The sequence below is a fragment of the Aquarana catesbeiana genome, linkage group LG05 (genome assembly GCF_042186555.1).
Source record: "Aquarana catesbeiana isolate 2022-GZ linkage group LG05, ASM4218655v1, whole genome shotgun sequence".
Classification (NCBI taxonomy): domain Eukaryota; kingdom Metazoa; phylum Chordata; class Amphibia; order Anura; family Ranidae; genus Aquarana; species Aquarana catesbeiana.
Window position 1 is genome coordinate 238,286,523 of NC_133328.1, and position 27,200 is coordinate 238,313,722.

At 43.4% G+C, this 27,200-nt stretch overlaps 1 protein-coding gene across 1 annotated transcript in view; it reads left to right on the forward strand.

The window, feature by feature from the left end:
* The first annotated feature begins 10,195 nt into the window (after window positions 1-10,195).
* Window positions 10,196-27,200, forward strand: part of LOC141144695 (maternal DNA replication licensing factor mcm6-like) — a 359,926-nt gene continuing 342,921 nt past the window's right edge. Inside the window, 2 exon segments of the mRNA XM_073630632.1 lie at window positions 10,196-10,296; window positions 14,373-14,519. Of these exon segments, the coding sequence (XP_073486733.1) occupies window positions 10,196-10,296; window positions 14,373-14,519 (248 nt within the window).

The window sequence follows — 27,200 nt, forward strand, 5'->3', positions numbered from 1 at the left end:
GGTCTTCTCATGCCCGTACCCATTCCTAAAAAGCCTTTAGTCCTCAATAAGTCCTCTCGTCCTCTCCCTACCTTGGTTTCGGTCTCTGAGGATAATTTAATTTACGAGGTTAGTCAAGTTCTGGATTGAGTACCTCATACATTGGAAAGGCTTTGGTCCTGAGGAGAGGTCTTGGATTACTGCATCTGAGATCGTTGTGCCTCGTCTTTTGAGGAGGTTTCACCTGAAGTTTCCCTTCAAGCCTGTAAGGGCTTACCTAAGTTGGAGTCCATGGTGCAGAGATGTACGCTCACCCTTGCAAATACACATAGCCCACGGTAAAAAAGAGATAAGCTACCTGGGCTGTGAATCTGTGTACGGGGACTTGACAGGAATTTGCCAAAGGATAGTCAAAGTAAAGCTGTAGTCAGGGATTCCAGAAGTCAGAATAAACGATAAGCAGAGCTAGGGTCAGAAGCCGGAGTCATTCTTGGAATGATGTAACTAGAACACAGGAGCACAGGAATACTGGAACACAGGAATACTGGAACCTTAGGCAAAACAGGAGACAATGAACTGACCAAGCCCTCAGAGTGAGGCAGTGTTTTATACCCAGCTGATTGTATAAACTGCCTCAGCTGAACCAGGAGTGACAGGTACTAATTGCAACAAGATCCAGAGTATGGCCCTAGTATTTCATGCAAAACTAGGCATGGCTGGAAAGCAGACTGAATAGAACTGAGGTGTGGCTCAGAGGTAAAGAAACAGGAGAAAGAACAGATACTCATGAGTTCAATACCACCCCGAGCCAATTGGGGCGCGACCACGCCTGGCTGTCTGCAAGGCACGGTAGGGACTGTGATAGCTCCCTCTCCTTAGGAATGCCCTCAGAGCATGTAACAGCCTATTTCCTTAGGGCTGTCTTTGTTTTAGAAGTTCCAGCTGGGGAGACTTTCGTCGCTCGCAAGGCTCTTTCAAAAATCTTCAGGTCCTGCTTAAGGACTATGGTGCCATTCGAGGCATACATACAGTCAGGAGGTAGCGGGGACACCGGCACAGGAACTTCTAGCGGGGACACTGGCACAGGAACTTCTAGCGGGGACACAAGCACAGGAACTTCAAGTGGGGACACAAGCACAGGAACTTCAAGTGGGGACACAAGCACAGGAACTTCAAGCGGGGACACAAGCAGGGGAACTTCAAGTGGGGACACAGGCACGGGAACTTCAAGCGGGGACACAGGGACATCAGACTGGGCAGCAGGTACCAGAACAGCAGACTGGGTAGCAGGCACTGATTCAGGGGTGGCAGGAAGGATCCTAGTAGTACCGACTTGCTGAAACATTGGCCGAGTTGGGCAGAGAGAGATAAGGTAACCTCTTACTCCATAATAGAAACAGAGTCCACAGCCTCTCCTCAGCTCTCTCTCTCCCTTAGACAGCTTGGACTGGATGGACCCGATCTCCATGGGTTCCACATCATCCAGGGTAGGTGTGTGTATAACCTCAGGAGCCTCTAGACTTGGTGGGTTTAGGACTTCATAGCTTGGCATGTACAGGAAAGGCTTGGGGTTATCTCTGTACAGGGTATTCCTGTCCCTGGGTACCCGTAGGCCACGTGAACTAGGAGCAGACTTGGGAACACTGGTTTTCTTTGTAATTGTAATATAAGAGTCCAGGGCAAACATGAAAGCTTCCCAGCTGACCAATACTGGACTCTTCTCCTGTAATAGCTGAAAAGCCCATATCTTGATTAGCCCAGTGAGCAGATTGATGGATGCGCAAACTTTTCTAAAGTCAGAGGCATAGGTCCTAGGCTTAAGCGCAAACAGCAGCTTAAAGTTCTAGAATGATGCACGATTCCCATCAAACTTCTCAGGCATCACAACAAATGGTTCCGGACGTGCAGGTTCCTGGGTTGGGCGTACTGTGCCTTTAAACAAGCGGACTTCTTGCTGCAACTCAGCAACGGTCTGGCCCAGGCTGGAGACTTGCAGAGCAAGGGAGGTGAGTATCCTGTATATCTCTGCAGATTCCATGTTGTTCAGTTCATTATGTAAGGGCTTACCTAGGTTGGAGTCCATGGCGCAGAGATGTACGCTCACCCTTGCAAATACACACAGCCCATGGTAACAAAGGGATAAGCTACCTGGGCTGTGAATCTGTGCACGAGGACTGCACAGGAATTTGCCAAAGGATAGTCGAAGTAAAGCCGTAGTCAGGGATTCCAGAAGTCAGAATAAACAATAAGCAGGGCTAGGGTCAGAAGCCGGAGTCTGTCTTGGAACGCTATACCTAGAACACAGGAATACTGGAACACAGGAATACTGGAACCTTAGGCAAAAGAGGACACAATGAACTGACCAAGCCCTTAGAGTGATGCAGTGTTTTATACCCAGCTGATTGGATAAACTGCCTCAGCTGAACCAGAAGTGAGAGGTACTAATTGCAACAAGATCCAGAGTATGGCCCTAGTATATCATGCAAAACTAGGCATGGCTGGAAAGCAGGCTGAATAGAAAACTGAGGTGTGGCTCATAGGTAAAGGAAACAGGAGCAAAAACTGATAGTTATAAGTTCAATACCACCCAGAGCCACTTGGGGTGTGACCATGCCTGGCCATCTGCAAGGCACAGTAGGGGACTGTGACAAAGCCTGGGCCCAGGTGGGGGAGGGGAAAGGGGAGGCCCCGTAAGAGGGGGGTACTGTCAGGGTTATGCAGTAATGTGTGTCTGTCAGCTTACCTCTCTCCATGTGTTTCTTTAGAGGCCAGCCACTCTCACCTGACTGCATATATAATCTTCCCTCAGCATAGCTCCACCTCAGCCTCTAACTAGGAACACTATATTAACCTGTGCATTGCAAACCAACCTTGCTGATCAACCATTGTGTACTTGCTGTGTCTCCTACGTCTGATTCCACTTAACTATCTTGGCCCGTTCTTGACTATCCCTGTTTGCTTGTGATCCTGACCCTTGGTGTGTTCTATGTTTATTCTTGTCTGCTAGCCGCCCTGACCTTTGGCTTATCCCTTGCTGCTTCCTTCCTCTATCTCCTGTAGTCTACCGTGAGCGTGAGCTGTGAGACCTTGAGGGCCGCGACCTGGAGCCAGACTACAGCACAGTCCATCCTCCCTACTAGAGGCTCTGGTGAACACCTGCTGGCTCTTAGACTCAGTGCCCTGGGGAATCTATGCTCTAGCTCCCACTGAGATCTGTGTTAGTGATTAGGGATGAGCCGAACACCCCCCCTGTTCGGTTCGCACCAGAACTTGCGAACAAGCAAAAAATTTGTTCAAACACCGTTAAAGTCTATGGGACTCGAACATGAATAATCAAAAGTGCTAATTTTAAAGGCTTATATGCAAGTTATTGTCATCAATAACTGCAAAAAAAGTTTTTAAAACGGACGTTTTCTCGGGAGCAGTGATTTTAATAATGCTTAAAGTGAAACAATAAAAGTGTAATATTCCTTTAAATTTCGTACCTGGGGGGTGTCTATAGTATGCCTGTAATGGGGCGCACGTTTCCCGTGTTTAGAACAGTCTGACAGCAAAATGACATTTCAAAGGAAAAAAAAGTCATTTATAACTACTCGCGGCTATTAATGAATTGTCAGTCTGACAATACACATAAAAGTTCATTGATAAAAACAGCATTGGATTTCCTGACAGGGGAACCTTGAACCAAAATTTTTTAAAAAATTGCATGAGGGTCCCCCTAAATTCCATAACAGGTTCTTCAGGTCTGGTATGGATATTAAGGGGAACCCCACGCCAACATTAAAAAAAAAAATGGCGTGGGGGTCCCCCTCAAAATCCATACCAGACCATCCGAGCCTGCAACCTGGCAGGCCACAGAAAAAGATGGGGGGGACAAGAGAGCCCTCCCTCCTGAACCATACCAGGCCACATGCCCTCAACATTGGGAGGGTGCTTTGGGGTCTCCCCTCAAAGCACCTTGTCCCCATGTTGATGGGGACAATGGCCTCATCCCCACAACCCTTCTCGGTGGTTGTGGGGGTCTGCAGGCGGGGGGCTTATTGGAATATGGAAGCCCCCTCTAACAAGGGGACCCCCAGATCCTGCCCCCCCTGTGTGAAATGGTAAGGGGGTACAAAAGTACCCCTACCATTTCACAAAAAAAGTGTCAAAAATGTCAAAAATGACAAGAGACCGTTTTTGACAATTCCTTTATTTCAAGTCTTCTTTCCATCTTCTTTCTTCTATCTTCTTTCTTCTATCTTCCTTCGGTTTCTTCCTCCATCTCCTTCTTCCTCTGGTTCTTCCTCCAATCCTCTGCTTCTTGCTCCGGTGTTTTCGTGCGGCATCTTCCTCTGCGGCGTCTTCTTCCCTTCTTCGTTCTCAGGCCGCTCCACATTCATGATGGGGTCATTTTTAACATTTTTTACACTTTTTTTGTGAAATGATAGGGGTACTTTTGTACCCCCTTACCAATTCACACAGGGGGGGCCAGGATCTGGGGGTCCCATTGTTAAAGGGAGCTTCCAGATTCTGATAAGCCCCCACCCGCAGACCCCCACAACCACCGGGCAAGGGTTGTGGGGATGAGGCCCTTGTCCCCATCAACATGGGGACAAGGTGCTTTTAGGGGGACCCCAAAGCACCTTCCCAATGTTGAGGGCATGTGGCCTGGTACAGTTCAGGAGGGGGGGCGCTCTCTCTCCCCCCTCTTTTCTTGCGGCCTGCCAGGTTGCATGCTCGGATAAGGGTCTGGTATGGATTTTTGGGGAGACCCCACGCCATTTTTTTAAAAAATTTTGGCGCAGGGTTCCCCTTAAAATCCATACCAGACCTGAAGGGTCTGGTATGGATTTTGAGGGGGACCCCCACACCATTTTTTTTTTATTTTGATTCGGGGTTCCCCCGTGAGGAAATCCCATGCTGTTTTTATCAATGAACTTTTATGTGTATTGTCAGACCGACAATTCATTAATAGCCGTGAGTAGTTTTAAATGACCTTTTTTCCTTTGAAATGTCATTTTGCTGTCAGACTGTTCTAAACACGAGAAACATGCGCCCCTTTACAGGCAAACTATAGACACCCCCCAGGTATGAAATTTAAAGGAATATTACACTTTTATTGTTTCACTTTAAGCATTATTAAAATCACTGCTCCCGAAAAAAACGGACGTTTTTAAAACTTTTTTTTTTGCATTGATCCATGTCCCCTGGGGCAGGACCCTGGTCCCTAAACACTTTTTATGACAATACCATGCATATAAGCCTTTAAAATGAGCACTTTTGATTTCTCCCATAGACTTTTAAAGGATGTTCTGTGGCTTTCGAATTTGTCGTGAACACCCCAAATTGTTCGCTGTTCGGCGAACTGGCGAACAGCCGATGTTCGAGTTGAACATGAGTTCGACTCGAACTCGAAGTTCATCCCTATTAGTGATGTAGTAGATCTGCTTCCTGAACCTTCCAGGGTTCAATCTTCAGCAGTCAGTCCTAGGGTCCACTACCTTAGAGGTGCACTCCTGACTCCTACAGGGTGTATTTGTCACCTGGTCTCAGGTGACCTGGCGCAGTTTTTTTTTAATAAAGGACTTGTCCCCAAGCTGTGTCTTGTCGTTTTTAACATTTTGACACTTTTTTTGTGAAATGGTAGGGTTACTTGTACCCCGTTACCATTTCAAACAGAGGGGAGGCCAGGATCTGGGGGTCCCCTTGTTAAAGGGGGCTTCCAGATTCCGATAAGCCCCCTGCCCGCAGACCCCCACAACCACCGGGCAAGGGTTGTGGGGGTGAGGTTCTTGTCTCCATCAGCATGGGGACAAGGTGCTTTGGGGGGCTACCCCAAAGCACCCTCCCCATGTTGAGGGCATGTGGCCTGGTATGGTTCAGGAGGGGGGGCGCTCCCTCATCCCACCTCTTTTCTGCAGCCTGCCAGGTTGCATGCTCAGATAAGGGTCTGGTATGGATTTTGAGGGGACCCCTATGCCATTTTTTTTTAATTTTGGCACAGGGCTCCCTTTAAAATCCATACCAGACCTGAAGGATCTGGTATGGATTTTGGGGGACCCCTACGCCATTTTTTTTTTAATTTGGCGCAGGGTTACCCTTAATTTCCATATCAGACCTGAAGGGCCTGCTATGGATTTTAGGGGGACCCTCACGCAATTTTTTTTTAAATTTTGGTTCAGGGTTCCCCTTAATATTCATACCAGACCCAAAGGGCCTGGGAATGGACTGGGGGGAACCCATGCTCTTTTTTTCAATAAGTTTTATCTATATTGCCGAGACCCGACAATTCATTACAGCTGCAATAAGTTTTAAATGACAATTTTCCCTTTAGAAATGTAATTTTGCTGTGGTACTGTTCTAAACACGGAAAAAATGCGCCACTTTACAGGCATACTATAGACACCCCCAGGCATGATATTTAAAGGAATATTTCATTTTTATTGTTTCACTATAAGCATTAAAATAATCACTGCTTTCGAAAAAGCGGCCATTTTTACATATTTTTTTCATTGATACATGTCCCCTGGGGCAGGACCCAGGTCCGCAAACACTTTTTATGACAATACCTTGCATATAAGCCTTTAAAATGAACACTGTTGATTTTTCATGTTAATGTCCCATAGATTTTAACGGCTTTCGAATTTGCCCCGAACACTGCACATTGTTCAGTGTTCGCAGAACATCTGAACAACCAAAGTTCAGCCTGAACTTATGCTCAGGCCAAACCGTTCGCCCATCCCTAGTTGCCATCACCCTCATTGGGTGAGAGCAATCCCAAAGGGCCAATTCCTTAGAATTAGAAGGAATTGTGCGGGTGAGAGTGATTTCATGGCTCAAACCAACATGCTCATTGATAGTTTTATAGAGAAAGGGTATAATAAAAGGCAATTAGAGATTACGAGGGAACAAGTTAGGCAAATCGGTCGCCTCACCCTTTTGAGACCCAGAGCCAGGGACCCAGCAGGGGACCAATTTAACCTTGCATTTGTTTCAGGCTTCCATCTCCAATACAAAAAGGTAGAAAGGATAATTACAACTTATTGGCCCATATTACAAAAAGATCATACCCTTAGAAAGATCCTTCCCAAAAAACCTAAGTTCATTTACAAAAGAGCCCCAGGGTTACACAATATGTTGGCCAAAAATGTAATCCGGCCCCCCTAAAAAAAAAACACTTTTGGACCGTACTGGGTTCTACAAATGTAGGAGATACAAGGCATGTAGAACTGTTAGGGACAAAACTAGAAAAGCTACCAGCTTTCCATCAGTGGTCACAGGTGGTAAATATGACATCAGACAGTTCATCACCTGTGACACGAGATATGTTACTTACCTGCTTATGTGTCCATGCAATTTCCAATATGTTGGTAGAACCATGGCCAAAAGAGTGGGAGAACACATAGACAACATAAAAAATGGGTTTAAACACCACAGTGTATCCAATCATTTTAGGTTACTGCACAACAAGGACCCCTCCCTGCTCAGGTTCTGGGGTATTGATAGGGTTCGCCAGCATTGGTAAGGTACGGACATGACTAATAAAGTGTCGCAGATGAAGACGCAGTGGATATATAGACTTCAATCTCTCCAGCCTATGGGATTAAACATCAATATTGATTTAAATTTTTTTTTTTTAACTGATTATTGATTGCAGTATCTATTTTTATTGGTTGTATTAGATTTTCAGATTAGACCCTGGAAATACCAGGGCTTCTATTTGAATATTCAATTTTTAGCACAATACTTTAAAGAAGTCCTTCACGACTTTTGTATTTTCGACTATTCCTTTTAATTATTTGATTATTTATTTTAGGCATGGATGTATTGGTCATTTTGGCCATATGGATGTTCACCACTAGATATTGCTGTCCTAAATATTTCCTTCAATCTTTAATGTGCCAATCTGAACTCATTTCGTTCTAAATGGCATCCATGCACTAATATATTTTACCCATCACTTTGTAGGTGATTGTTGATTATACGTTTTTTATATATCAGTCAATTAATTGATTTGGTTTTATGGTTGGCTATTAATGTGTGATGCAGGCAGCGTGTGTGCATCGGCGCTCCCTAGAGGCAGATTCTGTATCACATTTTCGTCTTCTCCTCCATTTTGGTGGAGCCTCACCAATAGCAGCCTTCCCATTCACATAAAAGCAAGCAGGAAGCGGCGTTACGTCACTTCCTGAAGACGCCAATCATGGCGAAACATATGTCGGAGCGGAGGATCCGTCACTTCCGGGTCCTAACTTGATACCCCATACCAGGCTTTGCCTTCTAGAGTGAGATGTGGAATGCATGCCATCCCCAGGGGATTAGCTTACTCACACACGCTGATTACACCTAGTGCCAGGCCAGGCACATCAACATGTGAGTGTAACTGCTATTATTGCTGCTGTTTTAATTTTACTTTATTAAAAATTACTACACTATGAGACTTTTATCCGTGTCTCCTGTGGAGTCATTTTTTACAACCTAGTTCCATTGTGAGTGGCCATTGGAGTGGATTTATGCTATTAGCGGAAACACAATTAACACCAAAGACCAATTTTTCAGCACCTGTTTGACAGGTGCATATCATTGCAATTTTTTTTGCCTTCATCAAAAGCACCTCTATAGGGTTACGGTGGGAAGACGTCCCTGACACCCGAAGAGTAATTTTTCTGCACCTGTTTCACAGGTGCATATTATTGCGATTTTTTACAGCAAGGCCAATTCTTGCTTTCATCAAGATCACCTCTATAGGGTTATGGTAGAAAGGCGCCACCAACACCCAAAGACCCATTTTTCTGCACCTGTTTGACAGGTGCATATCATTGCATTTTTTTACAGCAAGGCCAATTCTTCCTTTTATCAAGATCACTTCTATAGAGTTATGGTGGGAAGGCGCCACGGACACCCAAAGACCGTGCCACTGATAGATGGCACTGATAGGTGGCACTAATGAGTGGCACTGGTGGGCATTGATAGGTGGCACTGGTGGGCACTGATAGGTGGCACTGATGGGCCCTGATAGCCGGCACTGGTGGGCACTGCTAGGCGGCATGGATAAGCGACACTGATGGGCAGCACTAATGGGCACTGATGGGCATTAATGGGTGGCACTGATGGGCATTGATGGGCTTTACTGATGGGCATCACTGATAAGCGGCACTGAAAGCCAGCACTGACTGGTATCACTAATGGGCACTTATTTCTGGCTGTGGTGGGCACTGGTGGGTATTGATTGCTGGCACTGGTTGGCACTGATTGCTGGCACTGGTTGGCACTGGTTGATGGCACTGGTAAGCATGGGTTTCTGGCACTGGTGGCACTCTAATGTAATCAGGGCACTGACCATCTCCGGTGTAAATTGCACAGGAGCCCTGTGCGTCTTTTGGTCCATTTCGGGTCCGAATCCAGCCAAAAATTCAGGCTGAAATCGGACCTGAAACTGTGAATGGAGATGCACCGGGCTCCTGCTGTGAGCCGGAGCTGCTGCGGTGTGAATCCAGCCTAAAGGGAAAATCTGTAATTATGGACCCAAAGCAAGCTTAATTACATTTTTCACTCACCCCAAGTTATAACATTGCATGTCTCCAAGTAAAGCATGCCATTATTATACAGGTTTTAGGGTACAGAAAGCCTTACACAATTCTACGTTTATTGACTTGTTATACATTAATTAGATTCCTTCTAGGTTTTGCCTGAACATTTTTAACCTGTATTATATCCTTCTGGTGGTAAGAAGCTTCCTGCATATTCTAAATATCACATCAGAGGTGACAGATATGCCAAGATCAAGTCAGCTGAAAAGTTGTTCAATATCAAGTGCAAGGACAGGGCTTAACAAAATTACACATTGAGCCTTTTTTCACTGTGCCCTTTTTCTTTCCATAAATCCACAAATGTGTGTGTACATTTGTTAATTTCCGTCATTCTGAGCTAATTTACAAATATTAAAGTTTAAAGCAAAGGCAGAGCTATTGCTTACATCAAGCAATCAGAACTGACTCACTCTCCCATAGAATAAAACTGGATTTGTAGCAATGAGCAACTACATCTCTCTTGCTTAAACTTTTTTACTCCAGTTTGAAAAAAAATAGTCTTCCACCAATGAGTTAAATTACAATAATTGGTAATTGACCAAGGCAGGTACCCTAAGTACTAAAACTTAAACTTGAGTGAGCCTGCATGAAGCATCCCCAGTGTGTTTGGCTTGTGTGCTTTTTTTTTTTGGTATTCTGAAATCATGGAATTAGGTGATCCAGCAGCAACTGAAATCGCAGGCCAGCATATGAAAGATGAGTTGTCTGATAAGTGTCAAAAACTCTTTTTGGAGTTCTTGGAAGAGTAAGTTGTATAATTCAGGAAATGAGCTCAAGTGTTTTTCTGCCTAGAGTGATTATTTTTAACAAACCATACTAGAGCTATGCCAAGTTGGTTGACCAGTAACCATGCAAAACACTCAAAAGAAGCATTGCAGTAAAAGAAAGCAGGCATATAACTATTTATGTGTGTAAATGTCTGATGAAAAATCCTATAAAATAGTTGGCAGGCAGAAATGCAGGCACAGGAGTCATAAACTTAAAGTGAAGACTTCTAAATCTCTCTTTGTAAATGAGAGGCAGATTTGCTCTAGGTATGCACAGTATTCTCTTAGTGCTTTGCCTAAAATATTCTTCTGTGTGATTGTGATAACTCTCAATTACATTTTTACCCTTCCCCCTTTTTTTTTTTTTTTTTTTTTTTTTTGACTATATAAAACTAACTAGAGCTGATTGACATTGATTTACTTTTATTGGAGCTTTGCCTTTGTATGTGTTGGACTGACTATACAATCTGTACATTTTTTAGATGTAGTGTCAACTATGTAGTTAAAGGGCCTTTCTGACTTCATATTGTATACATTTTATTTAGGTTTGTTCTTCTAATACCTGGTTTTGGTAGATCTAAAGAAGTTTGTACAATCTGATTGTATGGTCAGTCTAGCAGCAGACAGTGGGGATTTACTAAAACTGATGCACTCATAATCTGGTGCAGCTATGCATAGTCACCAATTGGTTTATAATTTCAATATAACCACCCCCCATGTTTCATTCTTATATTTTGTGGGTGAGATGAATCCTGGTTACACACACACACACACACACACACACACACACACACACACACACACACACACACACACACACACACCAATCTTACTTGAATTGTATGCTTTTCTATGCAGACTTCTGGTTTTTTTTTTGTGTTTTTTTTTTTTTTTTTTTTTTTTGATTTGGGGATCTTTAAATGGGAAGACTGGAAGTCCCATCTGCCACCACAGCGAGGGGACTAACAGATGGCAACAGGGGCTAAAAGTGCATGATCATTACACATTTTCTATAGCCCCATAACAGAAGGTCTATCCCCTTTTTGAGACCTAGGGTGTAAAAAAAAAAAAAATAAATTAAAATAAAATGGTACCTGAGAATTTGGTTGTCCTTGCAATGGACTGCAGGCTTTAGTGCAAAACATTTAAGAAATTCACAATGTTATTAAAGTAGATGCATTTAATTTTTGCAAAAAAAAAAAAAAAAAAAGGTGGTGTACGTCAATGTTGAAGTGTTTGCATGCAATTAACAGCACAAATGATATCAGTTTGCAGTAATTTTAGGTGACTTTTCCCATCGCTTTTAAAAAGATACATTTAATGCTTTGCAAATAATCACAATATACTCCAGAATGTTATGAGAGAAAAACACACCTATATCCTGGAAGGAACAGGTATGATTTCAGGGGCAGATGAGCATACATTTTGTTTTAGGCACTGTCCCACTATAATTGAAGGAAATTCAAATGTGTATACGTTAATGGCTATAAGATATTTCAAGTTTCTAGATTTATTATTTAGTTTAATACCAGGCTTACAGGTGTAAAAAGAGGTTGCTGGCTTGGCACTATGCCCTGTGCAAAAGCAAACAATTTTATATATTACCAAGGTACCGTAAATGCTTGGTACACTTTAGCATCCTGAATAAGGATGAGCCGAGCACCCCCTCCCCACCCCGGGTTAGGTTCGCACCAGAGCATCTGAACAGGTAAAAAAATTTGGTAAAACACATAAACACCGTTAGTCTATGGGACTTGAACATGAAAAATAAAAAGTGCTCATTTTTAAAGGCTTATATGCCAGTTATTGTCATAAAAAGTGTTTGGAGACCTGGGTCCTGCCCCAGGGGACATGTATCAATGCAAAAATTTTTTTTTTTTTAAAACTGACTTTTTTCCAGAAGTATATGTAGGTGTGTGTATGTATGTATGATATATTTTTTTATTTATTTATTTTATTTTTTTTTTATTGGGAAAAATTGTCATTGACAACTGATTGTGGCTGTAATGAACTGTCGGGTGTCGGCAATGTAGATAAAACTCATTGAAAAAAAAAAAAAAAACATCATGGGGGTCCGGTCCCCCCCTTCGTGCATTACCAGGCCCTTTGGGTCTGGTATGAATATTAAGGGAAACTCAAAACCAAACCAACTTTTTTTTTTTTTTTTTTTTTATTGCGTGGGGGGGGCCCCCAAAATCCATACCAGGCCCTTCAAGTCTGGTATAGAAATCAAGAGGAACCCTGTGCCAAATTAAAAAAGGCATAGGGGTCCCCCCCAAAATCCATATCAGACCCTTATCCAAGCATGCAACCTGGCAGGCTGTAGGAAAAAAGGGGGGGAAGAGAGCGCCCCCCCCCCCTCCCATGCCCTCAACATAGGGAGGGTGCTTTGGGGTCTGACCCCAAAGCACCTTGTCCCTATGTTGATAGGGACAAGGGCCTCATCCCCACAACCCTTGTCCGGTGGTTGTGGGGGTATGCGGGTGGGGGGCTTATCGTACTCGGGAAGACCCCTTTAACAAGGGGACCCCCAGATCCCCCCCATGTGAATTGGTAATAGGGTACATTGTACCCCCCTACCATTTCACCAAAAAAAGTGTCAAAAGATGAGACAGCTTGGGACAAGTCCTTTTATTAAAATATAAAAAAAATGTCCAGCGATGTCCATTCATCGATCATGCCGCTGGAAAAAGAGAAAAAAAATGCAAGACCTCCGCCTTCATGGGAAGCTCCCGCTGAGTGACACTTCCCATTGTTGACACGAAAGCCCCCGTGGAGTCAGAGGGGGCAGGGGGAATCGTTTACGTCACTGGGTGGCCCCGCCCTCAGCTATATAAGAACTGTCACCAATGTAAGTAGAGGTGTTGCTTTTTCTTCTTTTCTTTTTTCGGCTCAGTGGCATGATAGAAGATGAATGGACATCGTGGGACATTTTTATTTTTTATCTTTTAACAAATGACTTGTCCCAAGCTTTTTTTTTTTTTTTTTTAGTGTGAAATGGTAGGGGTACAATGTACCCAATTCACATGGGGGTCCCCTTAAAGGGGGCTTCCAGATTCTCATAACCCCCACAACCACTGGGCAAGGGTTGTGGGGATGAGGCCCTTGTCCCCATCAATATGGGGACAAGGTGCTTTGGGGGGCTACTCCAAAGCACCCTCCCCATGTTGAGGGCATGTGGCCTGGTACGGTTCGGTGGGGGGGCTCTCGCCCCCCCCTCTTTTCCTGCGGCCTGCCAGGTTGCGTGCTCAGATAAGGGTCTGGTATGGATTTTGGGGGGAACTCTATGCCTTTTTTATTTTGGCGCAGGGTTCCCCTCCCTTCCATACCAGACCCAAAGGGCCTTGTACGTTTTTTTTGGGGGGATCCCCACGCAATTTTATTTTTACCAAAGGGGGGGGCCTGGTAATGGACTGGGGGGACCCCATGCCATTTTTTTTTTTTTTTCAATGAGTTTTATCTATATTGTCGAGACCTGACAATTCATTACAGCTGCAAATTATTATTAATTACAGGCATATTATAGACACCCCCCCCCCCCCCCGGCATGATATTTAAAGGAATATTTCATTTTTATTGTTTCACTTTAAGCATTAAAAAAACACTGCTCCCGAAAAAACTGACATTTTTAAGAAAACATTTTTGCCTTGATACATGTTCCCTGAGGCAGGACCCAGGTCCCTAAACACTTTTTATGACAACCTGCATATAAGCCTTTAAAATGAGCACTTTTGATTTTTCATGTTAGTGTCCCATAGACTTTAACAGTGTTAAACATCCGAGCAAACCAAAGTTCGGCCTGAACTTATGCTCAGGCTGAACAGTTCGCCCATCCCTAATCCTGAATACACATTCAACATTATTGCACAGGATGTATGTGCATATCTGTGGAAGCTAAATAGTAATTTGACTTTATTGTATTTAGAGTAGTTGACATGTGTATTTAACTATTTTTATGGTATTACAGAGACATGTACAGTATTGCATAAAAATTGAAGCACCTCAGGAAGAAGTTTTTGGTCTTTTTGATATCTCTCCCTCTCCCTCTCCCTAGATACAAAGGAAAAGATGGAAACAATTTGTATGTGTCTGCAGCAGAAGAGTTGATTAGACCAGAAAGAAATACTTTAGTGATAAATTTTACTGACATTGAGTATTACAATCAACAGCTTGCAACCACAATACAAGAAGAATATTACAGGTAAATTGAGCTTTGGTAATATGCATGGTGGTTAACGATATAACTCACAAACCTTCTCTGCTAACACATTGCATGTTCTGCAGAAGATCTCTATGGGGGGGCACAGAGGGGGGAAAAATGGAGAATTTCAAAAACTTACCGTAATTTTCCTTTACTGATAGGCCCCATGGCAGCATACATGTGGTTTAGCCCCACCTCCATACCTACCCTATAAGACACCTCTCCCATAAATCTTTGCTCTGGGCTACCAGCCGTGTTCTGTAACTAGCCTACTCCAGGCATTGGGAGGGGATTCTTGCTGCCATGGAGCAAGGGAAAGGAAAATTGCGGTAAGTATTTGATAGTAGACATGTGCACACTGAAATATTTTGTTTCGGAATTTCGTTTTCGTCCAAAAAATAAATTTATTTAGTTACTCCCGAAAATTTTTTTTTATGTATTTTGTTTCGTTTAAAAAATGCATTTGTCCGAAATAGTTAAGGTTAAATCTGTCATTGAAGGCTTATGGTGTCTGTCGAATGTTCTAAGAAGATTTGATGGTGCAGCTAAACTGTACGACGCCACTATCGTACAGTTCCGGTTGAATGTTCCGCCTACAAGCTATAGTAGAAGTCTAATGTTGTATGAAACTAGTAGTAATTATATTTATTCTTATTACTAGTCAACCAACATTAGAATTCTTCTATAGCCTATGGGCGGAGCATTTGACCATAAATGTCTGCTCGCAGTGACTGCTTCGTCGAATCTTTTCTCTGTCGAATAATCTTGGACTAATAGTTAGGTTAGGCACATTCAACCTTTTTTGCTATTGTCTTTATAATGTCAAATCTTTTCTCTCTATGTAGAATAATCTTGGACTAATAGAGCTAAGGTTAGGCACATTCGACCACAGGTTCGATGGACACAGATTGCTATTGTCAGCGTCATGTCGAATCTCCGATCCATATCGAACTGTTGTCGCAACGAAAACAAAAATAAAGCATTTGTTTATGTCAGATCTTTCGGTTTTCGGATTCTGCGCATTCGTTATCGTTAAAGCGATAACGAAAATACCCGAAATTCGGACAAATGCATTCGGACGAAAACGAATGCACATGTCTATTTGATAGTCAATATAGGGTGATTTGCTTCCCTAGGTAGAGAGAGGCTGTGCTACATCCAAATACATATAGAAAAAGGAAATTCCCCTAGATGGAACCTTACCGTCACTTGCTAAAAAGTATATATTTACGTAATAAGTGTGTGTAACATAGTATAAGGAATAAAAAGATTTTTTTTATTTAGACAAAACATAGCTTAAAAACATACTATTTCATAAATTCAACAAAGCATATTGCATGATTAACAGGTATGATATTATTAACAAGCAGTAAATTATGCAAAGGCTCTTTTTCACACCCAACGCGTTTCAGATACAGTGTTTTTGTCCTTCAGGGATGTAGCAAAAAAGAGCAATTCATCTAAAACAATTAGAATATAGAGTAATGAGTGAATTATCATAGCATGTATATGTGGATATGTATTTATCCAATTATGGTCAAATAATAATTGGATCACTCACTTATAATATGCTAGGTTGGGTTACTTTAAAAGTCCAAAATTGAAGTGGCATTGGGCATTGTTGCTGGTACAGTTGTCATTAGAACATAGCATCATAATTAGTACTGGATGATATCAATTGGTGATGGTCTCATTTATTGGGGCATGGTATCTCACCTATCCCCGTCCCTCCCGGATGCGTGCAGGCCAGAGCAACTACTGAGGCAAAAGAGGAGGGAACTCCTAGAAGTGACACTTATGTAAAGGAGTAAATATTTGGAAATAAAAATCAGACAGAGGTCTACGATATACATACTATCTCATAACGGAAAGTAGTGTTGGGTATCCTGTGGATATCATATTACTACAGGAGGTGAAGTATGTATGGTACCTATATAGTTAAATCTGTGTGTATATGTTTACACTGAATGTATATCCGCATAAGAGGTAATAATGGAAAAGACGTAAATGATTAAGAATGTTATGTTGCTTCTGATTGTAATATGTAGTATATGTGTGATGCTGGAATATCACAGAGCAATGGACATTGCCAGTATTCATATAGGTAAACGTGTCAGTGCATTTTAAAGATGGTAAATCTTAATGTTCTGTGACATGAACAATGGCCTGTATGTATTTACTTGTTAGTGCTAATATCAAAAGGATGGTACATATAGTGACAAGACTATAGCTTGCCACTGAAGCTGCAGCTTTAGAAGATATACAAAAAAAAAAAAAAGAGGTGCCATAGGTACAGGATTGTGCATCTTATATAGACAGACCCTAGACACTACACAGTGGTATCTATATGATAGTCATGTATACGGCTAAGAATTTCAAAACAGGATTGTTGCAGAGCCAACAGGAGAAGGATTGCTTGAAAGTTACTTGAGTGAGGATGGACAAGCCATATTACATGATATAAGAAAATTCCCTTACCTATTTAGCTCAAGTTTCAAAATTGCCAGCCGCGCATCCCAGCATCCAGCGTGCACAACGCCTTAGCTGGGAATGAGAGAGTCTGGCATTATATGTAAGTGAACTCCCAATCAGCTGGTGTACGTAATCGCGCTCAGCTGATCTGGGTAGTTCTGGATTGGGGAAACCTCGTATATGCCCCCTGAGTCGGGGATGCGCGGCGCTGCCCCTACCGCGCATGCGCGAACGCACTTACGTTGGAGCAGCGTCCCGCAAACCCGATCCACCGACACTGAAATCTGAGCCGGCGGACTGCGCATGTCCGCCAGGGCAGCAATATGGAGGACGTGGCGGTGATGTTAGTCGTCCAGCTGACCTCCAGATCGGGTTTGCGGGACGCCACCCCAACGTAAGTGCGTTCGCGCATGCGCGGTAGGTGCAGCGCCATGCATCCCCGACTCAGGGGGCATATACGAGGTTTTTTCCTTTTTTTTTTTTTTTTTTTGTATATCTTCTAAAGCTGCAGCTTCAGTGGCAAGCTATAGTCTTGTCACTATATGTACCATCCTTTTGATATTAGCACTAACAAGTAAATACATACAGGCCATTGTTCATGTCACAGAACATTAAGCTTTATCATCTTTAAAATGCACCGTGACACGTTTACCTATATGAATACTGGCAATGTCCATTGCTCTGTGATATTCCAGCATCACACATATACTACATATTACAATCAGAAATAGAAATAACATAACATTCTTAATCACTTACGTCTTTTCCATTATTACCACATATGCGGATTCAGTGTAAACCATTTACACACAGATGTAACTATATAGGTACCATACATACTTCACCTCCTGTAGTAATATGATATCCACAGGATACCCAACACTACTTTCCCTTATGAGATAGTATGTATATCGTAGACCTCTGTCTGATTTTTATTTCCAAATATTTACTCCTTTTATATTATATATCACTTCTAGGGGTTCCCTCTTTTGCCTCAGTAGTTGCTCTGGCCAGCACGCATCTGGGAGGGACGGGGATAGGTGAGATACAATTGATATCATCCAGTACTAATTCTGATGCTATGTTCTAATGACAACTGTACCAGCAACAATGCCCAATGCCACTCCAATTTTGGACTTTTAAAGTAACCCAACCTAGCATATTATAAGTGAGTGATCCATTATTATTTGACCATAATTGGATAAATACATATCCACATATACATACTATGATAATTCACTCATTACTCTATTTTAATTGTTTTAGATGAATTGCTCTTTTTTGCTACATCCCTGAAGGACAAAAACACTGTGTATTCCGAAACACGTTGGGTGTGAAAAAGAGTCTTTGCATAATTTACTGCTTGTTAATAGTATCATACCTGTTGATCATGTAATATGCTCTGTTGAATTTATGAAATAGTATGTTTTTAAGCTATGTTATGTCTAAATAAAAAATCTTTTTATTCCTTATACTCTGTTACACACACTTATTTCATAAATATATACTTTTTAGCAAGTGCCGGTAAAGTCCATCTAGATGTCTATATTTTCAGTTTTCCTGACAGGCTCCATGGCAGCATACGCGTGGGAAATAACTCACCATACACACCTGTGTGGGCAAATGCTGAGCAAAGAAACCAATATTATTTAACACTGTCAACCCACAGTACTTGCAAACGGATGATAAGGCAGCTGGTTCAACACAGTAGTGAGAGACAAATGTGTTGATAGAAGACCAGGAAGCCGGTCTACAGATTATTTCGGGAGTGCTGAGAAGCTGCCCAAGAGGTCGAGATACTCAGAGCTGAGTGTGCTTTCACTGTTTCTGGTGGATCCAAGCCCACTGAATGGTCTGTGATATCCATTCCTTTGTTTTTGTTTTGTTTTTTAGTTTGTTTTTTTTTTCCATGGAGAAGGATGAAAAGAAAATCCGATTGTCTAAAGGGAGCCGTGACTTCCAGGTATTGTGTGCCCCACATCAAGGGGATAGACATCATGAATTTCTGTTGATCTAAAGGTGGGAAGCACAATTTCTTGATTGTCAAGGAAAATTGTGGTCACTTTAGGGTTTGACCCCAGCATGGAAATTAACACTCCAAAGACATGCTGGTAGGTTAATTGGCTTCTGTCCAAAATTGGCCCTAGTATATGAATGTGAGTTGAGGAACTTGGATTGTGGGCTCCTTGAGGGTAGGGGCCGATGTGAGTGTGTGATGTATGCGTGGAGTAAATAGACGGTGCTATATGGGTATCTTAAATAATAATATAATGAGCATCCTAATGAGACACAATGTACAGGTATAGGGACAATTTTAGACATGCACCCACACTCACTCAGGTTGAACTGGATGGACTGGTGTCTTTATTCAATCTTACTAACTATAACTATGTAACACTGCTCTGTCTGGAAAAAGTTAGAAAAGGTTTGATTCCAGACACTTTTTGCTGAAGTAACCGCCACCAGGAAGGTGGTCTTGAGTGTAAGATCTTTCACTGAGAGAAGCTTGTCGGGATCTGATCCGAGCTTAGAAAAGAAATCCAGAACAAGAGGGAGGTCCCACTTGGGGAACCTTGGCTTCCTCTGAGGCCTAAGCCTGATGGCACCTTGTAAAAAACTGGCGAACAAGGTGAGTGGCCCATGAAACTCCTGTGAATGCCGAGATGGCTGATGCTTGTACCCGAAGTGAGCTCAGTGCTAGGAAAAGGTCTAGACCTGATTGAAGGAAGCTAAGAATGTCCTGGACTGCCGGAGCGTTACAAGGGTTAGGTCTGGAAGACATGTGGTCTGTGAACCTGGTCCATATATGGACATAGACCCTGTGTGTGCTTTTCCTCCTGGCATTAGGAGGGTTGGAATGGTCTCTTCTGGACAAACTAGAGCCTTCCTCTCAAGAACCAAACCCTGAGATGCAGGTGAGGACAGGGGTGCAAGGTTGTGCCCTGAGATAGTTGATCCGGCCTGAGTGGCAGGGGAATTGAGTCCCAATAACTGTTGGGCCAGAAAGGAATTACCGCTATGACTTCCACCTTCTCTGTTCTGAGCCTCCAGGGAAACTGGAGTATAACCAGCACTGGAGGAAAGGCATTAGCCTTGTGGAACCTCCACTGGTCCGTGAGAGCATCTATCCCATACACCTGAGGGTCTCGGAACCTTAAGTAGTACTTGGCCAACTTGCAGTTGCACATGGATACAAAGAGGTAGACTTCTGGAGACACCCCACAGGGTCACGAGCCATTCGAACAACTCTTTGTGGAGAGACCACTTGTTCATCTGAACACTAGAAAGGAAGTCCGCCTGTACATTCTGGATCCCCAGGTATGTAGACTGCTAAGATGTTGGACAAGTTCCTCTGAGTCCAGCTCATAATTGGCTCCGCTTTATGTAGTAGGGACCAGCTGCAGGTTCCACCCTGCCTCCTTATGTAGGCCACCGCAGTTGTATTGTCCAACCTGAGCATCACTGAGGAGTTCTTTTTTTAGATGGAATGCTAGAAGCACCTGAAAGGCAGCTCGCAGTTCCAGGATATTGGACACAATCCTGAGAGGAGAGTTCCATCTGCCCTGTGCTACTTCTAATAGGCAATGAGCACCCCAGCCCTTGTTGCTGGCATCTGAGGTTATCCTGACCCATGTGATAGGAATGATCGAGTGGCAATTGCGCAGATTTTTCCCCTGGAGCCACCAAAGGAGGGACACTCTCTCGTAGCTGGAGTAAGGTGGATGCGCTGGCTCTTGCTGTCTGACCTTCACTGTTGAGGGAACCCTTTTTAGAAGGGCCGTGTGTGCCACTGTGCCCACTTCACCATGGGAATAGCTGCCATGGTGCCAATCGCCTTCCGATACTGGAGAGATGAGACGAAGTGAGGGCTGAGTGGATTCTGTCTCAGACCACTACAATCTTCTCCTAGGGCAGCGAGATGGAGCCCTCCACCGTGTTGAAGTGAGCTCTGAGAAACAAGAGGGACTGTGTGGGTTCCAGGTGACTCTCTTCTTTAGGTTCAGGAGCCACCTAAACTCTTGAAGGGTGGAGATGACCAGACTCCTGTCCTCTAAAAGTTGAACTTTGTTTTGAGCTAGGAGATGGAGGTCATCTAGGTAGTGATGAAAACGAACCCCTTTGACTCGGAGCAAAGCCACAACAGCTGTCGACACCTTGGAGAAGACACGAGGTGATGTTAGATGACTGAAGGAGAGACAGGTGAATTTGTAAGTGCTGTTTGCCTACTGCAAAGTAAAGAAATTGGGAGCCGATCCAAGATGGACGTTTGAAGCAAGAGCTCCCGCTCCACGAGGTCCAGCTTCATTAGCGATCCGCAACGGAATCAAGCTTTTTTTTCCCCTGCAAAGCACTCAGGACATGGTGAGGACGCCGAGGAGTATGTCAGCAACCCGCTCCCGCTCTCCGAGGACTCAAGGGACACAGTTAAGTGCTCAGATCCCCGAGATCTTCCGCTCACGGCCCAGGGAAAGAGTACAAGCCTCACAATCCACCTCCGCTCGTACTTCCCATTCCCATGGCGTACCGGAGCTCACATGGCGGCCGCAATAGAAACCGTGCAGGGACCCCCTTCAGTCCCTCCTGCACTTAATCTGGATGACTTACGTAGTGTAGCTGCAGACATTAAGTGCACACTGCAGGCGGCCATTTCGGACTTAAGATCTGACATTCAGGCAATGGCACTGAGAGTGGACGACCTAGAATCAACACAGACCCGCCATGATGTCTCCCTCTGTCAGGTACAACAAGTTACAGAATCGCATACCATTCATCTCAGGGAGATTAATCTCCATATGAAAGACCTAGATAATAGGGGGCGAAGACGTAGCCTGAGAGTGAAGGGCGTCCCAGAAGCCATAGACCCCAGTCATCTCTCTCAGGCAGTCACCGACATCTTTAACAATCTACTAGAAAGGCCCCCTGACACCCCGATATCATTCGAACACATTCACAGAGCATTGTGCCCAAGAGGAAGAGACACCGACCCCCCCCCCCCCCAGAGACAGTTTGCTGCTTCTCAGTTTCCCCTAAAAGAAGAAATCCTTCGAAAAACCAGAGGTCGCAATCAAATACTCTTTCATGGCTCAGAAATTAAAATCTACCAAGACCTTTCTAATATCACACTTTAACGCAGAAGGGAATTAAAGCCTCTGCTAGAGGCGCTAAGGGCCAGATCAATTCTGTATCGCTGGAAGTTCCCATTTTGTTTATCTGCGACTCATCAGGGTCGCACAGCGAACCTTAAAGTCCCAGAAGATCTAGAGGTTCCAGACTGGTACAGCAATTTCCGCCTACCTCCCCTTAACAGAGCCCTATCCATGGAAGGAATAGACGAAGCAGGCAATTTCGCCCTGGGTCGCTGCCGCCCACACCACTATCCTTCCCGCACAAATGTGAGATCTGCGGAAACTCCTCATAATGGCAGCCCAACTGCCTCACCAGCCCACCGTAGGGCTCGCCTCACCTAACCAGGGAGATACTTATCGATCGTACCTACCGCCCATCACATACATAACACGACGTTTATCCCTCACTAACCTGTGACTTACTGTTCGTACACAAGCAACTAATATATTTTATTTTATCCCAATACCCAATTGGTACACTGCTTTAATACTTGCCCCAAAAGGAAACGACTTGGATATCAGCAATTCGAACTTCCACAGCCATATCACACTTCTCTTCGATCTAATTACATCCAAGCCACCAAACGGATCATCCAATAACTGAAAGCCTTTATTTTATTGTCTCTTATTGAATACCCCTCATGCCTATCATGACCAGGCATGATGTTGACAGGCCTTAACCTCTAGTAAACTGATCTCACAACCAGAAAACGACTGCTAAGGTTGTTACCTCTATATATAAAGTTACAAAAATTCTAATCCTACACAGGTAAAAGATCATTAAGGAGCCTGGCCTTCTAGCTTTATATTAGACTGGTACAGAAGAGCTGGCCGTATGACCAGATACCAGAAGACAACCGATAACCTCCTATTGACGCTTTTAACCAGATATACATGTGCCTCCCTATGACCCTTCTCCTCTCCTCTTCTCCCCCCTTATTACTTCCCTCCTTTTTCCCCCCCTCTTCCCAAATTCTTTTTACCTACTTTCACCTTCTCACTTACCCCCCACTCTTCCCACCTTATCGTAGGCTGAAGATCAATAGGGAGATATAAGGTTGTAATAGTTTGATTAACTGTTTGTTTTAATCCTTTTTTTTCTATTACAGATTGTAATACTTTTCCTGTAATGCTTCACTGTTCCGTTGATGTCTGAATAGGGTGGGTTTCGAGGGGGCCACACAGAGGTAAGGGTTCCATCCCATCTCAAATTTACACAAGACTGCCTCCTCATAGCAGGTAATGACAGTTCCCACACAACCCTTACCTCATAGCAGGGCTTGGGCACAATTTACACGTGTAGTATTCAATTGGGGAAACTGCCCCAACTAATAATTCCAGAGATCTGTGTGCCCCCCTCGAAAAACAGACATTACTTCAAGGGATTCTCTCTGTTGAATTATCCACCCTATGGATACTGGGATTAGAATGTTTAAAATGGATGAGATCCCATAATTCTACCAGTGACTATGTTATGTTAAGTTTTACCTTTATGGTTACAAGTTAACAAGTTGCATATTAACCAAGATGGTTATATTAAAGTGCTAGTTACACAGTTGGCTAATAAATGAGCTTGCACATTATTTCTGACCACTCAGGTCCAGGTTTGCATATGCTAACTTTAAACAAAAATACGTATTGTATTAAAATGAAATCCAGATAGACTTTCCCCCCTCGCACCCACCAATTACCTACTGCCAACTTAGAGGACCAGGGGGAAGGAGAAATTTTTCTCGTCTCTATGGGACTTCTGATCATAATCGGGTATGCACTAAGTTTAAATGTTGACCTCGCGGAGGCGTCCACCTTGTTTCACTAGTTGAACGACTCCTACCACAACTCCACACAGCGGTCTCTATCACGACCGCTGACACTCACCGGTTTTTCCCCCCCTAATATTTTAAGTGGACGTGTAAAAACACATCCACACCCGGTTCACATACCCTTCCACACACACCCCCCTTCTTTTTTCGTTTCACTTTTTTTTTTTTCTCTCCCCCCACCCCCCCATCTCATTTTACCGTAGAACTCACCCTCCCCTCCTCTCTTGGACCCTTCTCGGATACTAGACAACACCCTTTTCTACCTTTCCTAAGCCACATCCTCTCCGGCTTCCTTTCTCAGGAGTTATCCTAATACGTCTTGATCCCCTATTATATTCAGTATGGCGTCCTTGAAGCCCAAAACGTCCGACATAACATTGAAACTACTGTCCCTCAATGCAAAAGGTTTCAACACTCCGAAGAAACGCTCACAAATATTAACTGCCATGCGGACAATGAAGGCAGACATAATCTATCTCCAGGAGACCCACTTCCGCACTAACGCAACTCCAAAATTCTCTAATCATTACTTCCCCTATAGTTTTCACGCCACATCTCCACTATCGAAATCCAAAGGGGTTTCTATACTACTGTCTAAAAATGTACCTATCAAAATTACTGATTCTCTAATAGATGAACAGGGCAGGTATATCTTTCTTAAGGGCACCTATAGGAACACACCGATCACACTGGCAAATATTTATAGCCCCAACTCTGCCCAGGTTACCTTCTTCCGTAAAATTACTCACCTTCTTTATACCTTTCAGGTAGGAATTCTGATATTAGGGGGAGACTTCAATGTACCACTTGATCCTCTATTGGACACCTTCTCAGGCACATCCCACCTACCCTACAGAACAATCAAACAAATTAGACGTTGCCTCAAAGAGTTAATACTTCACGACACCTGGTGTACTCTACACCCAAAAGGAAAAGGACTATACCTTCTTTTCGACCCCCTCCCACAACAAATACTCCCGGCTAGATTACTTCTCACACAACAAGACCTTCCAACATTAAAGACTGCAACCATTGAACCAATGACATTATCAGACCACCATCCCATCTCACTTACACTTGCTTTCCTGGAAAAGACCACATACACTCCCATTTGGAGATTAGATCCATCTATTTTAACAGATAAAATAAATGAAATAGCTATACACACATGCCTAACCAACTATTTTAAGGTAAACACTCCAGACACCACCAAATTGAAGCAGTGGGAGGCACATAAATGTGTAGTAAGAGGTAAACTGATTGCCATCCCAGCTGCGGCTAAAAAAAGAAAAGAAAAAAGCACTATTGGACCTTTTTTCCAAACTCAAAGTACTAGAAGCTTCACACAAAAAAGACCTAGCTCAACGAACACATCTCGACTTAATAGAAACACGCACGCAAATACAGGAAGAGCTAGGACATAAACTTAAGAAAAAATTTACACTTTCACAAACTTTTCTATGAGTTCGGAAATAAATGCAGCCGCCTTCTCGCTCAGGCTCTACGCACAAGAAGAACCAATAATACAGTACACAGACTATGTTCTCCCACAGGTAGAGCAATCACAAAAAATCAGGAAATAGCGAAAGAGTTACGTTATACATCACTATATACCCTAAACTCACCAGATCCCCTGCCCACGCATCCGTCTAAAAGAAACGACGAAATTAAAGCTTTCTTAGAGCAATTTTCCCCAGACAAAATACCAGATGAAGTTTCGGCATCCCTAGAATCCCCAATCTCCCCGGAAGAATGGGAACAAGCAATCAAACAACTGAAACCTGGCCTGAGTCCAGGCCCAGACGGTATTTCAGCAGTCTATTATAAGACATACTTAAAAACCCCTTTCTAAACGCGTTTAATGCGCTATCCCCTACAAATCCACTAACAAAAGGAATGCTAGAAGCCCACATATCCGCCATCCCTAAAGAAGGTAAGGACCCCACACATACAGGAAATTACAGGCCCATTTCGCTACTAAATGTAGATATCAAAATATTCTCCAAAATATTGGCAAATAGACTAACTCCTCTCCTCCCTTCTCTCGTGTCCAAAGACCAGGCAGGCTTCGTCATGGGTAGGGAATCCAGAGACAACACAGTCAAGGCAATCAATCTACATCACATTATGATTCAAACCAAGCAAAAGGGATTTTTCCTGTCTCTAGATGCTGAGAAGGCATTCGACAGAGTGGCATGGGACTACATGGCGGCAGTCATACAAGCCATAGGTATAGGACCTTACTTCTCAGGCTTGATCCTGTCCCTGTACGCGAACCCTTCAGCCAAAGTTAGGGTCAATAACACTCCGTCGGAAGCCTTCCCCATACGCAATGGGACGAGACAGGGCTGCCCTCTGTCCCCTATCCTTTTTGTTCTTACCCTTGAACCTCTCCTCTGAAAGATAAAACTTAACCCAGACATTCATGGTATAGATACACCCAACAAAGAATATAAGTACGCCGCCTTTGTGGATGATATATTATTGTTCCTGTCACAACCTCTGATTACTTTGCCTGTCCTACTTTCATAATTCAAACAGTTTCAATTTAATATCCAACCTCAAAATCAATTTTGCAAAATCCTTTGCACTCAACATCTCCCTGCCACACCAGATGGTCGACCAATGCAAAAAAAATTTCCCATTTCATTGGAGGCAAGACTCGATTACCTATTTAGGCATACAACTCCCCTCCAAACACTCAGACCTATATACAAGAAACTATACACCCATCTTAAACAAGTTGATCTCTGACTTCAAACTATGGAATAACCCATCCTTCTCCTGGTTTGGCAGAGCTGCGATACTAAAGATGAACGCCTTGCCAAGACTCCTATATATTCTTCAAACAATCCCTATTTTAATTCCTTCGTCGTTCTTCAAAGCATATCAATCGGCATGCTCCAGATTCCTATGGGGGACAAGTAAACACAGAATTAGTTTTAAACAACTCACCAGACCAAAGCACCTAGGAGGCATAGGACTCCCGAATATTTCCAACTACTACAACGCAACTCATCTCACTAGAATAGTGGATTGGAACAGTCATTCAAGACACAAAGATTGGGTTGCCATAGAAGCATCCCTCACAACATTACCCCTAGCCTCTCTACCATGGCTGAATACACAACATATCCCGGTGACACTACTTTCCCACCCATTAATAGGACCCACTCTTAAATGCTTCCGCAAAGTTTGCTCCCAAGTGAACTTATCTTCCGTTCCAAGCCCGTTGACTCCAGTGAAATGAAATCCAGATT